Source organism: Gossypium arboreum, chromosome 5, assembly GCF_025698485.1.
Source record: "Gossypium arboreum isolate Shixiya-1 chromosome 5, ASM2569848v2, whole genome shotgun sequence".
Lineage (NCBI taxonomy): Eukaryota > Viridiplantae > Streptophyta > Magnoliopsida > Malvales > Malvaceae > Gossypium > Gossypium arboreum.
The window spans coordinates 9,347,372-9,361,749 of NC_069074.1; the positions used below are offsets into that span (position 1 = coordinate 9,347,372).

The 14,378-nt window shown below is 32.0% G+C and overlaps 3 protein-coding genes across 4 annotated transcripts; 2 read left to right on the top strand and 1 right to left on the bottom strand.

Annotated features, from left to right (window-relative positions):
• Positions 1-161: 161 nt before the first annotated feature.
• On the bottom strand, positions 162-2,853 carry LOC108450236 (uncharacterized). Of its 2 annotated transcripts, none has more exons than XM_017747769.2 (5): positions 2,427-2,853; positions 1,810-2,027; positions 915-1,043; positions 529-660; positions 162-434 (listed from the first exon to the last, which is right to left on the bottom strand). In XM_017747769.2, exons 1-5 carry the CDS (start codon positions 2,767-2,769, stop codon positions 321-323), a joined length of 936 nt encoding a protein of 311 aa, XP_017603258.1. In that variant the 5' UTR covers positions 2,770-2,853; the 3' UTR covers positions 162-320. The 2 variants fall into 2 exon arrangements, with proteins under 2 accessions (XP_017603258.1, XP_017603259.1); XM_017747770.2 differs by having other exon boundaries at positions 1,810-2,010; positions 2,427-2,676.
• Positions 2,854-4,052: 1,199 nt separating this feature from the next.
• Positions 4,053-6,769, top strand: LOC108452137 (tubby-like protein 8). Its single transcript, XM_017749891.2, has 8 exons — positions 4,053-4,839; positions 5,057-5,171; positions 5,377-5,553; positions 5,649-5,704; positions 5,782-5,878; positions 6,013-6,102; positions 6,198-6,293; positions 6,454-6,769. The coding sequence occupies exons 1-8, from the start codon at positions 4,361-4,363 to the stop codon at positions 6,595-6,597; spliced, it is 1,254 nt and encodes a 417-aa protein (XP_017605380.1). The 5' UTR covers positions 4,053-4,360; the 3' UTR covers positions 6,598-6,769.
• Positions 6,770-11,168: 4,399 nt separating this feature from the next.
• On the top strand, positions 11,169-14,210 carry LOC108451875 (AP2-like ethylene-responsive transcription factor At1g16060). Its single transcript, XM_017749573.2, has 8 exons — positions 11,169-11,599; positions 11,773-11,855; positions 11,998-12,006; positions 12,167-12,255; positions 12,362-12,435; positions 12,571-12,621; positions 12,723-12,799; positions 13,442-14,210. Exons 1-8 carry the CDS (start codon positions 11,451-11,453, stop codon positions 13,972-13,974), a joined length of 1,065 nt encoding a protein of 354 aa, XP_017605062.1. The 5' UTR covers positions 11,169-11,450; the 3' UTR covers positions 13,975-14,210.
• The last annotated feature ends 168 nt before the right edge of the window (positions 14,211-14,378 follow it).

Consider the following 14,378-nt stretch of genomic DNA (forward strand, 5'->3'; position numbering starts at 1 on the left):
ACGTATGTATGTATGTATGTATGTATATACATGAGGAATTAGTGTAAAATTAAGTAGTTTCCCCAGTGACAAGTTAAGCAGATTAACCAAAAAAGCAATGAAAAGAATCTTCTATTAAAGAAATGAAGAGATGGTGAGGGAGTCAAGAGACTGGAGAAAGCTTTGATTAAAAGCTCTGTAGATTTGTATATAATATATAAAGGTTCTCTTGACATGCAAAAACAAGTTAAATTCGCAAAACAAGTCATATTCTGATTATACGGCTCGTAGAAGCAAAACTACGATCGATGATTACCCTTACAAGTATGAGAGTTCATCTCCTACACAACATTTAGCTCTTTGAGCCATGCTGTATGCAGAGGGCATGGATCTGGTTTTCCCTCCACAACTGCCTTCTCAGAGATTGAGTAGAACCATCCATTCCTCCACTTGAACTGTATGAATATGAACAATAATGTCTTAGAAAGGAAAGCACAAATTATGATATTCATAAAGTATATTCCTATATCGTGACCTGCAGTTTTTTACCTCTTTAACTGCTGTTGGGAAGTGGGCCACAGCTCGAGAATAAGCACATAGCCTATCCTCCATAGCTTCTTCAAATGTTATACCTTTCTCCGCTGCAGCAGCAGATGCGAGCTCTGCAATGAGGCTTGACACCTGTAAACTTAGATTTCAGGTCTTACGGTCAACTTATAGATACATAATCAGCAAGGCTGAGAGATTTGAAGAACAAATAGTTTAAATAACAATATTTCTGTATCTATTCACCTCATGCCATAGTTTTGCCAGTTCTAAAACGATTGAAACGATATTTTCGTTTGAGATTTTATTTTTAGGAAATAAAATGGGAATGGTGTGCACTTCCACAAAATTAATGATCCAACTATATGCTACTGAAAAGAAAGCTGCACCTCAGAGCGGTATTCCTTCTCTACAACGCCTACAGTTGCCCCAGGATGACGAGCTCCAACAAGCATGAATGCACAAATCCATATGAGCTTCTCCAACATCTGCTTCTGAAATGCTTCTTTGTCAAGAACCTGGTCAGACAAACCCGAAGAAAATACAGAATAAAATTTGTTAGTGGCACTTAAGGCTTGCTCTCAATAGTCAATTTATTTCTCCAATGTGATCTCTAAAGTCAATTTATTTCTCCAATGTGATCTCTAAACTTACAACTTTATACTGCTTTAATCCACTAGTTAGTAGAACCATCCACCATGACATGAACACTCTTAATCACCAATAAGGAAACAATCCCACAAGAACAATAATCAATTGGCCAAATCAAATAATGATTCAATTATTGCCCAACTTCCTCTTTCACCATGCCTCCATCTATATGAATGTCAGAAAATTTCAGTCCCTTTCTTGTATCTATGGGTGTTGCGTATTTCCCTTCCTTCCAAAGGCGGGAGGAAAACACTCTTTCATTTCACTTAAATTAATAATTTTATTTTGAACTTTACCCCTAAATTTCCTTCCTCTTTTTCCTTTTTTTTTCTTTCCTTGCTTTTCTCCATTCCTACCAAAAATAATACCCTTTGGCCAAAAAAAAAATGTTTGAGCATGAACTTGACATGAAGAAAATGTTCATTAGCCAGTAGTGCACCTTTTGGAGGATAAGACTCATGTTACCCGGGCTTGTATGTTTGTGTCTAATACCTGAGTTCGACACAAATTTCGACATAGCTATGGAAATGATGCTCCAAATACATTGAAAAACTTTAAAAAAGAAAAAGAAAAGAAGAAGGTATAACTGTGTCAGACAGTAAAATAGGATAATAGAAAAAATATATCTTTTACCTTGCAAGAGAGGCCTCCAGCATTTAATCTGGTAGCTATAGCAGATGCCCATATCCCATATGCTGCAGTTAGACCTTCAGGATTTGTGTCAGTCTTGCCATCGATAGGAGGTTCTCCAAGCTTCGCTACAGCAAAATATGCCAGCACCTGCTCTGCATCATTAAGACCTTTGCTTTGAAGCCATGGCTCCAGCATGCCATTCTGGAAAAAAACCAAATCTGCTATAGATCATCAACACCCAGTGGTTGATCAAATAATTTTGAATTGAATAAAAAAAACTGGAAGTCAAATGAGAACGAATAAACATGGCATTAGTACATAAATTACGGAGGAAATAAGCACGAATAACAACGTAAGTCAACTATGTAATGATACTCAATTTTCATCCACTTGCTTTAAAAAAGTTCATTGAAACTTGAAAGACCAACAAGGAACAGAGCATTATTAAATTTCCACATAAAGCTCCAAACTCCATTGAAGCAACTGTTTATAAGGAATATAAAAAGGGGATTCCTCATAATCATCCATAGACAATTAATCAAAAACATAACAAAAGATGAAACCATTTTAAATTAACCAAAATGAGCAAAGAGCAGGTATGATTGAGGCAGAGGTACCGTTCCAACGAGATTTAGGAGTAGCCTCAAGCACAGCCTCAAGATCATCATTCCTAGTACAAACCAATATAGGACCTTCAAAATCAATAGGTACAGCTTCACCTCTCTTCACCAGCAAATCATCTCCCTTGCCCATATCTTGCAATGCCTTTCCCACTCTTCCACCACCAACAATAATTGCTGGCACCACCTCGGTAGCAGTAGTCGTAGGGGGAGCAGCCATAACAATGGAGGTGGACTTCTTTGGAGTGAAAAAGCGTGTAGCAGTGAAAAGAGCGAATTTAGGAAAAATAGGTTTGGGCGAATGGATCCAAAGGAGAGAAGAGGTAGAGAGTGTGGCCATGACGGTGGGTTGGTTGGTTGGTTTGGTGGTGGGCTTAGAGGCATGGGTGCTTTGTGGCTTTTGTTTATTGAGTGATAAGCGACAAGAAAGAAGAAGAGAACCACTCGATTCATGGGGTGGCCTTATCGCTTCCTGAATTCTATCCGAAGTATGAAATTCGGGAGGTAAGAATCAGCCCCGGGTGCTAGTGTGCTTATGGCCAGACAAAAAGCCTCCCCAACAAACCATGTCGGATCTCTGGACCGGGCTACTTGCTTGGCCCAGGAAATTTGATCTTGGACAAAAGTTCTTGAACTCAGCTATCCGATTTTAAATAAATTTAAACTAAAATTCATTTTATGTGTCAAAATAATAATTTAGCAACCAGCAGAACTTTAGGTTCTATAGTCTCTTTTAATGGCAATAATTTTTTAGTGGACTTAGGTGTACTCATAACTCAAAGATTATTCTAATTCTAAATAAGTTCAATTGTTTCAATTTGTTATGATAATTCTTATTACTAATTCGAAATCTAGACATAATCTTAAACTATCGACCCATGCAGAAGAATCTGGGTCTCATAAGTTAGAGACATTAAGGGCTCATGGAGAGAGCTTACGAACTAGGTTTACATGCATGTTACTGGGAGTTTGTAGATTGAGAGTGCGAAGTCAAATATGTGATATGATAAATGTGTTAAATCTAGAGAAATATACATATTGACTTATATGAAACCTACCTAGAATGTCATTTCGATAAATAGTAACCGTCTTTTATAAATACTTGATTCCTCTCATCATGAGGGCACACAACAAAAACACTGAACAAATATAAAATAAATGTAGATGGTTATTACTCATTACACTAGTAAATATATTATAATAAAAATATTATTATTCGTTGTATTTTATAAAATTGGTTTTTTTTTCCCTCTATTTGATGTTAATATTTTTGTCTAGGTAAAAGTAGAGAGTTTAAAATATTTTCCATACCTGATTGCTCCTGTGGATTATGCCTAGCATAGAATTTAATGAAGTAGTGAACAGTTACATCTCGCAGTCCCTGTTCATCCAGAACTCTTGAAATGGCAACCAAAAAGTGACCCCATTTAACATTCAAAACCCAATAGCTATTATAGGCCCTTAACCATAAAAATCATATTTCCTTTTTAGAATTTCAAAAGAATTATTTATTTGGAATCATAAATTGGTAAAATAGACCAAAAAATGGAGTAATTGATTCAGTCCATCCGAATATTTCCTTACATTTTTTATATTTAAAAGTTTCAAAACTCTGTTCCCGCTTCTTGTCCATGTAAACAAAATAGTCAACCCAAATAATCAGTAATTAAGAACCGGTTGTCTTTCTTAATTTCCACCGTAATCCCTCCATACACAAAGGGACAACGAGCTTTAAACAGTTACCGTTAACCTTTACCAAACTGCGCATCTCAAATTCCACACATTTCCCTATACCTTTTTCTTTTTTCAAATTCAAAACCCTTTCCTTTCAATTCAGTTTGAAACCTTCATTTCTCAAACAAAGGACTGGCTCTCAAGCAAGCTGACCAAAACCCAGAGTTCTAAATCTGGTCCTCCGTTCTCAAACAACAATGGGTGAGTTGAAGGATCCTTTAGTTCAACGCCAAGAATCATGCAATGCTCCGTATGTTAATCCTCTCATTGACCTCAAACACAACCGCAGCTGCAGTGAAGGGAACCCTGCATCATTTTCAGACAACAAGGAAAATGTTGTCTTTGGTGCTGGCAAAGAAAATGCAGCTCCTTCAACAAATAATGGGTCTTCTTCTTCTGAAGTTGCTAAAAAGACTACTACCCATTTGAAATCGCTGTCCACTATTGGTACTTTCGATGCTTCCAAAGAAGTTACAAGTTACAAGTCTCTCTCCACAGGGAAGGTCTTGAAAGAATCGTCCCTTCAGTTCTGTATGCAAATGAATGAACCTGACAAGGCTTTTGGGTGCAAGTTATGGGACCCCATAGATTCAGACAATTCTGCTTCTTTGAATATTTGGGATTACTCGGATTCCGAAGCCGCCCCGGCTTCTTCTTGGTCTACATTGCCCAATAGGTCAGTCTCTGAACATAGCCTACTGCTTTTGCTGCTAATTCATGTCATGTGTTTCTAACAAGTTTTTCTAATCACTTATAATATGTTGGATGGTTAAAGTTTCAAGTCTAGTTGATATTTAGTTACATGTACAAAGAGGAGAAGCTTGTTTAAACTGGGAAAGATGTTTTGTGTACCCTTTTTATTGATGTGTTGTATTTGGTGGCTTTTGTTTTAGGGCTTTGTTGTGCAGGCCGTTGCCACTGGACATAGGAAGATGTACTTGCGTTATTGTGAAAGAACCCTTACCTGATGGGTTCCATGGCGGCACTCTGTATTCACTTTATACCAATGTAAGATCTCTTTTGACTTGTTAAGAACCCTGGTAACCTTTTTCAGTTTTTTTCTGTAAGATCATCTGGATCACCACTTAGAATCCTTTCATTTTTATGTAATGAAACATATAATGAGCTGCACTAATTCTTTAGTTCAGATTGTGCAAGACGCATTTACCAATACTCTTTTACATTTGATCTATTTGGAATTTCAACACGACAGGAAGGTAAAGGACGACAGGATCGGAAGCTAGCGGTGGCTCATCACAAACGACGGAATGGGAAATCAGTGTATGCCATAGCTCAGACTACCAAAGGAATACTGTCTAATTCTGATGATAGTTGCGTTGGACTCATGACGGCTAACCTCCTTGGATCAAAATACCATATATGGAATCAGGTTTGATCTCTAAAAGGTTAAACCTTCTATAAAATGGCCATCAAATATAGGAAACAATCCTTGCTTCAATTGGTTAATAACTTGCTTGGTTGCAGAATGGTCGAACCAAGTCATCAAACAAACAATCTAATCCTCTCTTAGGTGTTGTAAGGTAACCCTAACATCCCATCTCTGTCTAAGTTCATTTCCTTTTCATTCTCTCCCTTTTGATTTTATTTACTTCTTTAGGTTCATGCCAACCATAGCGACATGGACCGGGAGTTACCGAAGCATGAAGGCATATATACCTAAGCACCAATCAATGCAGCTCAAGAATGTGGCTCAGGTAGCTCAAAGGATTCACTTTCTCGATCATCCTTGACGGGGTGTTTATTTCCCCTGTGTTATTTTGGATACTCTATTACTATGGAGTTAAAAGAGAAAATAAGATAGATAAATCTCTTTGCTTTTTTTATGTAGATGCAACACATTAATGGACTACCTAAGGACTGGGAGGAGAAAATGGACAAAATCCACAAGTTGTTCTCAAGGATTCCTCGTTACAACAAAGTAAGAGTGTGTAAACCTGTATTTCTCATCATAGAAAACTGAGGTTTCGGACTTGGGTTTCTGTCTAACCCTGTTATTGCTTTCTGTTGAGTCAGATGTTGAAACAATACGAATTAGACTTCAGAGAAAGGGGAAGGGCTGCTGGACTCAGAATTCAAAGCTCAGTAAAGAATTTTCAGCTGACATTGGAGGTATCATAACGTTTTTAAACACTACTATTAGCTATGTATATACTGCAAATACATTTGTACACAAACACTTGCAAAATGACTTAACGCAGGGATACATGCAAAATATGCATGCATGTGATGGGAAACTTATATAAATTTAACTCTGGAATTGGTTTTCTAGGAGAACGGAAGGCAAACAATTCTTCAGCTTGGAAGAGTGGATAGACACAAGTATGTTATGGATTTCAGGTATCCACTAACAGGTTACCAAGCATTTTGTATATGCTTGGCTTCAGTTGATTCAAAGCTTTGTTGCACTATGTAATTGAAGAATCCCCCAACATTTTGCTCCTAGTTCAACCTCTGAACCGAAGTGTCTTTCCTAGTTAAAAAAAAATTGACCATTTTTTGTAAGAAAGTGACAAGCTATGTAAACAAGCTTGGATGATGATGCTTCAGGTTTTTAAGAATCATAGCTCGAATCCTAATTCTACGTACTCCATTTATTACTAAGGTAGCATTCGGTGCTTTTGCATGTTATAATTCCAAGGGAATGTAACTTTTTTGGAATATAAGTACGACTTACTAGGAAGGTATTAATTAAAATCTTAAAAAAATTAGTTTATTAAGAATACAATGATAATTTATGAATTTACTCATATTAAATAAAAATAATGTTCATGGATTTAATTATTTTTACCAAATATTTAATAATAAATATTAATTGTTATTTTATTTTTCTTAATTTATAATGTTAATTAAAAGGAAAATTGTCCTACATATCTTTCTTGAATGTAAGTAATATATATATAACTTATTTTGGAATAAATTTTAAAAAATTATGTATATATAATACTTAGAAGAATTTATTGAAGTAATAGAGAAAATGGAGTAAGACAAATGGTATCCTAAATCAATAAGTTAATCTTATCTTAATATTTTTTAATTTTATAATTTCACATATTTTATAATGAGAATTACATTAATATATTTATAAAAAAGTAACTCTAATAAAAAATTCAAAAAAGTAAATTAAATTTGACATTTCAAATGTTAGGATCACTTTTCAACTCATTAAATTATTAAGAAAATGATCATTTTCTATCGTACTAAACGTTAAATAATATCTAGCAATGTCATGTTTCTCTCTAATTGTTTTGTTTAATTTGGATTAATTTCTTCCTTATGTCGATGAATTCAACTCCCACTTTGCTAAGCAGTCACCATTCTTCCCATGCTGAAGTAATCGCCATCCATGCTCAAACTATTATTTTAATAAAAATAATAATAGTTTTATTTAAATTTAATCATAATATATAAATATTAATATTAATATTAAAATATTGTTTTAATAGTTATAACGAACTATTGCTATCCATTCACGGCCCAACCCATCCTCCTGACCACATATATCGCTACCGACAACCATAAACCAACGACCTTATGAAAACCAATTCAACAAATAAAACGACGCAACGTTTATCTGAAAGAAAAAAAAAAAAAACACCCCAACAACTAGGCAACGTTAGCTTGCAATTTGCATGCCTCACAACTTACAAAAGCAAAAATGCAGACCCATACTTTGAAAATAAATAAAAAGCACGCCCAAAATTAAATAAATGGCTCAGGCTTGGCAACAGCTACCAAATTACAACACTGATGTTTCCTTTTCTTTAATTAATTCACTTACCCAAATGCTTCTCCCCTAATTTCCTTTTTTTCACTTTAATTATTATCAATCAAGTTTCTTAGCCATCAAACGTGATACACCAATAAATTAGATTTATTATATTTAATGTCGATTTTATACGTTCCTTTTCTTTCTTTCTTTTAAAAAAAATTAAATTCATGAGTAGAGATTGAGTTTACAATTTCCTGTTTAGTTCCAGTTTCTTTATTTACTCTTTACATGAAAATAAAGAATGAATAATTATATTTAAGAAATACATAAGGTCGGTAAAAAAGAATTTACATATCAATATTAATTTTGAATAACTAAATATTGTAGCTGATAGATGGACAAACCATTAAAACGTGATAATAAAAATATGATTTGACGGAAAATATTAAACACAATATAATATATCAATGTTTTAAATTTTATATAATATGAATTATTAATATATATATATATATTTTGAAAGAATGAATTATTAACCCATTAGAATTTATTCAAATATAAAATAGGTGGATACAGAAATTATGATATCTAACCTTTGTGGGCATTTAATTTAACAAGAAAAAGTAGATGTACGCTACCTACCTAAGAATTTCCATTTCATTAATTAACACCGCATGCGTAGCGTTTTCAATTTTCAACCTTCAACTCCTAACAGCAAAAATTGTTGGTTTAACTGGGCAGCTCTCATAGATGTCATTTGGTCTTTAACACATGCAACTCACCATGCATGCATCACACTGCAAATCATAATTCCCTATTTTCTTACTAATGAAATTAGAGATAGATTTAAATGTTTATAATAAGCAGCCTTCTTTTGAAAAACAAAATCATAAGATGTGGGTTTAAAATGAATTTTTTTTTCATCTTCACGTTTTACAGATAAGGACAAGGTTTGGAATCTTTTGAATGGGACCAAAATAAATATATATAATTTCAAGAGTCAAAGTTAAAATTTTTAACTAAGCCAAAAAAAAACTAAATAATATCTTTTAACAATGTAGTGTAGAAGAACCTTTTATTTTTCATATATATCATACCAATAAAAGAAAATATATCTTCAATGTATAATTGCTACTTATTTTGCATATGTAAATACTAAAGTTTTTTTTTTTCTCGAGGTTCTAGATGTTTTAGATTTATTCTAGAATAGTTATTTTTACGTCTGTTCTTTAACATTTATTTATAAATTGATAAACTTATAATTTAATGAGCTTATTGATTTTATGGAAATTTACTTTATACAATACTTCATAAATCAGTTAATTTTTTATTGTATTTATTATAATATTTTTTATAGAATTCGTTTATTTATTATATCGACCTATTGATTTTTAAATATATATAACCTAACAAGAGATATTATTATAACTCTCTAATTCCGTTGTGAAATTGAAAAGTCCCATTAATTAATAGTATATTAGAGAAACTTTCAAAGTTTATTGGGATTTAGTAACTGTGATAAGTTATGTTGTTCTATAAGAAAATAATAATAATAATAGTTTTAGGATCCGCCACTCTCAGCAATAAAAGAAATAGAAGAAAAAATGCAAGTTTATTTATTTAGTTATTTATTTCACGTAGTTAGAAAAAGATGCGCAAAACCAAAAATCGATTTTTTTTAAATAAACATTTAATAGTTATAATATAAGACATATTACTTGTGTAATAAATATTGAAGTTAAAATTAACCACTAATTAGTAAGATATGAAATGAAATTTAAACATGAGTACGTGACATAAAAATCTAAAAATAATCCTATAAAATCAAAACACATTTTATAGTTAAAAAATGAAAATTATATAAATATCCAAATATATCCAAGTCCATCTGAAACAAATTATTAATGTATAAAATTTTACATAAATTGATTAACTTTTAAATAAAAAAATGCCAACATGAAAAGAAACATATATTTTCTCTAGAATCATTACAACAAATAATGCAAAGATCCATAAAGTATTTTCTAAACTGAAACATGATAACAATTTTTATAAACAGGAGCTTGATTGAGAAACAATATAATGATATAAGCACACAATTTAATTTTAAATTGAATCACTTTAATAAACTGTGCAAATACAATACAAAAATGATATGCACAAAATTGTATATATCAATATGTCAAAGATTTATATAAAACAAACTAATTACGCAAATAACATTAACACAACTCAATTACAAACCATGTTAGAATTCAACATAAAAACGAATCATTATGTTTTCAACACAAAAAAACTTTGTAATAATTTCCACTCGAACAGAATAAAAAGTTAAAAACACAGTTTTTTTTTTTTTAAATGACTTTCACCTGAAAATACCAAAGAAGGTAATTAAGAAGGTAACTTTTAAGTTCTTGTATAGATTTCGCTTTTTGAAAATACTTCGAAAGAGAAAATACAAAAAGGAAAGACGTATTTGATATGCCACTTTCATTCTTAGTAATGAAAACCAAAATTCTTGCTCGTGAATCATGCGTCATCTATATATTTTTTCTGTATACAAGGAAAAATCGTGATCTTGAGTTCTGGCTATTATTTATTTATTATAAATTCCATTTTTTTTTGAAATTATTGGAATAAACCGTATGTTTCTTTTGAGAGAAAAAAGGTTTTATACGCATTGGAAAACAGGAAGCAAATGCCCATGAGCAACAGTCAAATTCCACTTTAAGTCCCTAAAAGTTTGTGTCCCTTTCCATTATAGTTCACTTATAAAGATAATACTTTACATAAATAGAAATGTCGATTAAAAAATATGATTATTAATGAAGCAGTATGTTTCCATTCATAACTGATTTATTTAATGGAAGATTAAATTTATTAATATATAAGAAAAGCTTGAAGATAATAATAAAAATGTTGCACTAATTAATTTATGTGAACGAGTGCAGATAATATTTTTTAATGAATTTTATATTTTTAAAAAATGCTGGGAGAGAAATGTTAAACAAAGACTAATTTCAACTGAGGACTTAGAGGTCAAAATGTGAATTAAACACAATTTGATGCATTGTTCAAAAATTCTAAATCATTTCAGATATTAAGGTTTTTTTTTTAAAAAAGAAATGATCAGTTAACTCAAATTAAATCTTTAAACTGATTGTAATCAAATAAGTCTAAATATATAAATATGGATAATCACACAAAATCAAATAGTCAAAGCAAGCTAAAGTAGCAGTGTCAATCAATCTCAGTCAAAAAATAAAATTAAAAATAAAATGATGATATTATTTATCTCGGAGAGCATAACTTCAAACCGAAGCAAAAAGAGAGTAGAGAAAAAACCGCTTCAAGACGGCCAACACATCCTTGTATCAACACTCTCTCTCCCCTTCTATTTTTTTTTTCCCCTCAAACAAAGACCTCAACCTTTGTTTTGTCCTGGATCCTTTGAAATCGTATTCTCATTCTTTTGCCCCACCCATTCTTAAGGTTTTCAGAGTGAGGGTGTGTGTTTGTTACTCTTGACCTCAGCTTTTTCTGTTTTTAGTTTTTTGATGGCGAAAATCTCACATCAAAACCAGAAGAACGGTTCGGATAATGAAAAAACTGCTGCACAACCTACAACCAAACTCAAGCGCACTCGTAAAACTGTTCCCCGTCACTCTCCTCCCCAACGTAGCTCCACCTATCGAGGCGTTACTAGGTAATTATTCATACATATACATATATAGTTATAAGGGATTGGTGATCTTTCTTGGCGATTTTGTTCATTCAATATATACGGACAGTCTCAATTCTAATTTTATTTTTGCTTTTTCTTTTGTTTTGTTTTTTCTTGGCATTCTGTTTTGATTTCTCGATGGTTTCATTAATCAGGCACCGATGGACAGGGAGATTTGAAGCTCATTTGTGGGATAAGAATTGCTGGAATGAATCGCAGAACAAAAAAGGAAGACAAGGTAATAATAATAACTATCCTTCTTCCTCACCCAATTTTCCTTTGTTTTTCTTTATACAATCAAACTAATAGTTCAAATTGAATTCTGTAAATTTCATGGTTGGTTTGGCTTGATGACGAGATCGAAACTGAAATTAATGCAGTGTATTTAGGTGAGTTTTGATCACCTTGATGATCTTTCTTTTTCCCCTCACCCTGTTTAATACACTTGTCATTGTCAATAGCTATGTCGAAATTGTAGAATCCATTGATTTTTGCCTGTATCAGAATTTGATGGAATTCATTTTTTTCGATGTATTGATATTTGATTAGGTGCTTATGCGGATGAAGAAGCGGCTGCTCATGCATATGACTTGGCTGCATTGAAGTACTGGGGACAAGATACTGTCCTTAATTTCCCAGTATGTTCATTTCAATGTTGGATTTTTCTTCTTATATACACAGGCTTTATATGTTTCTTTTTTGGGCAAAAGATAATTCACTTTTGGTTTACTAATTCTGTTGTAGTTATCCACTTATGAAAAAGAACTCAAGGAAATGGAGAGTCAATCAAAAGAAGAATACATTGGATCTTTGAGGAGGTAATACTTCAAAAAAAAAAAAAAAGAATAGTGTAAAGAATACCATTAATCAAAACTTTATCGTTTAGAGAACATATATATATATATATATAAAATAATTAGAATTTTTAATTCATTTATATTTAATATTTAAAGGAAAAGCAGTGGATTTGCTCGTGGGGTCTCAAAATATAGAGGCGTAGCCAGGTTTGATCCTAACTCATAGAATTAGATTTAAAATTTAAATTTGTGGGGTTTATTATTATGGCCATTTAAAACTTAAAAAAAAAAAAAACTTAATTTTGTAGGCACCACCACAATGGAAGATGGGAAGCTCGGATTGGCAGAGTATTTGGCAACAAGTATCTCTATCTTGGGACATATGGTAATTTTTTATTAGTTAATTGCTTTCTAAATTGCCAAATAAATTAGTAGGAGGCTTTACGTTATAAAATCAAAATACATGGTTATATGTGTGTAAAAGGAAAACGATGAGAATGAATTGTAATAAAATCCAGTTGGTTGAGATATTGTTTACCAAACTTCAACAGCCTCGCCTACTGAGCTATTTAAGATTTGAAAAAGTCAATTCAACTAAATCTCCAACTCTCCACCCATATCTGCATGCATATTTAGTTCTCCTTTATTATATACATTAATTAATTTAGATGGTTTTAGTTGGTTCGTGTCTTCTTTTCTAAACATTTCACATCACTCTGCAGGTTTGGTTATCAAATTTCATCATCTATACCATTTTTATCCCTAAATTACTCTTACTTTTTCTTTAAAACTTTCATATTTAATATAAGTTGATATGTTGTTAGTCAGCTATAATTCGCCAATTGCTAAAACATCTAGTCATTATATATATATTTTATTTATTTATTAATTTATTGATGATGTGTTTTAATATAATTCATTATACTATAAAGTGTAATAAATAATTATTTATTTTTAAAAATATATTATTATGTGTCATAATTTGTTATAATTCTTTCTGTAATGTTGATATTTGTTTATTTTTCAGCAACACAAGAAGAAGCAGCGATGGCATATGACATGGCTGCTATAGAATACAGAGGACTCAATGCGGTTACGAATTTTGACCTAAGTCGTTATATCGATTGGTTACATCCAAATGACCAAAGTGATTCCAATAACTCTTCAAACCCTCAACAAAACTTTAATGGTGACACTAATTCAACCCCGAGTCCTAATCATGACACGAAGTTAGAGATTTCCATCCAATCTCAAACTTACTGTACAAGTGAAACGCGACTAAACGACAGCAATAGCAATGGCAGCAGTAGCTCAGCATCATCGGCACTAGGGCATTTGCTGAAATCATCAAAAATTAAGGAAATGTTAGATAGGACATCGGAGGCTGCATGTCCATCAACGCCGCCGGAACCTAACGTACCTCGTCGGAGCTTTCCGGATTATATTCAAACATACTTTGATTGTCAAGACTCTAGCAGCTACACTGAGGATGATGATATTATTTTTGGCGACCTAGATTCATTGGCGATACCCATGTTTCATTGCGAGCTTGATGGTTAGATTTGAAAAAGAAAAAACAAGTTAAGGATTTAGTGGCAATGCATAATTAAGTTTGCAGGAAGGGAGTTTGTTTATTTGTATTGGTTCATTAAATGTAGATAAGGCTAGGAGATAAAGACATTCATTTTATCAAATATTTTTAAATAAAAAAGAATTGGCACCATGGAGCTTGAATTTTACATAGTTCTTTCTGAGTTATGTAAAATTTTCATTCCTTCCGCTAGTGAGTTATCATATTTTATTACTGTTTGAGCTTATATAAACATAAAAAAAATTATATTTTTCATTTTTATGTTATAAGAAAATAGATATAAAATATATTTTCAAATAAAAAATTATTCTTAAAAATAGAATATAAAAATTATCAAAATATATTAACTTTAAATATATTTACACATATTATA

What these genes read in the sequence shown, in the direction of transcription:
- LOC108450236 (XM_017747769.2), bottom strand. Translation starts at nt 2,769, where the DNA reads ATGGCCACACTCTCTACCTCTTCTCTCCTTTGGATCCATTCGCCCAAA. An exon ending in CTGGAGGCCTCTCTTGCAAG is followed by an intron (nt 1,044 to 1,809) that starts GTAAAAGATATA and finishes TTGTCTGACCAG; the next exon opens with GTTCTTGACAAAGAAGCATT. An exon ending in AGAAGGAATACCGCTCTGAG is followed by an intron (nt 661 to 914) that starts GTGCAGCTTTCT and finishes CTAAGTTTACAG; the next exon opens with GTGTCAAGCCTCATTGCAGA.
- LOC108452137 (XM_017749891.2), top strand. Translation starts at nt 4,361, where the DNA reads ATGGGTGAGTTGAAGGATCCTTTAGTTCAACGCCAAGAATCATGCAAT. An exon ending in CCTCTCTTAGGTGTTGTAAG is followed by an intron (nt 5,705 to 5,781) that starts GTAACCCTAACA and finishes TTACTTCTTTAG; the next exon opens with GTTCATGCCAACCATAGCGA. An exon ending in ATTTTCAGCTGACATTGGAG is followed by an intron (nt 6,294 to 6,453) that starts GTATCATAACGT and finishes TTGGTTTTCTAG; the next exon opens with GAGAACGGAAGGCAAACAAT.
- LOC108451875 (XM_017749573.2), top strand. Translation starts at nt 11,451, where the DNA reads ATGGCGAAAATCTCACATCAAAACCAGAAGAACGGTTCGGATAATGAA. An exon ending in TACATTGGATCTTTGAGGAG is followed by an intron (nt 12,436 to 12,570) that starts GTAATACTTCAA and finishes TAATATTTAAAG; the next exon opens with GAAAAGCAGTGGATTTGCTC. An exon ending in TCTCTATCTTGGGACATATG is followed by an intron (nt 12,800 to 13,441) that starts GTAATTTTTTAT and finishes TTTATTTTTCAG; the next exon opens with CAACACAAGAAGAAGCAGCG.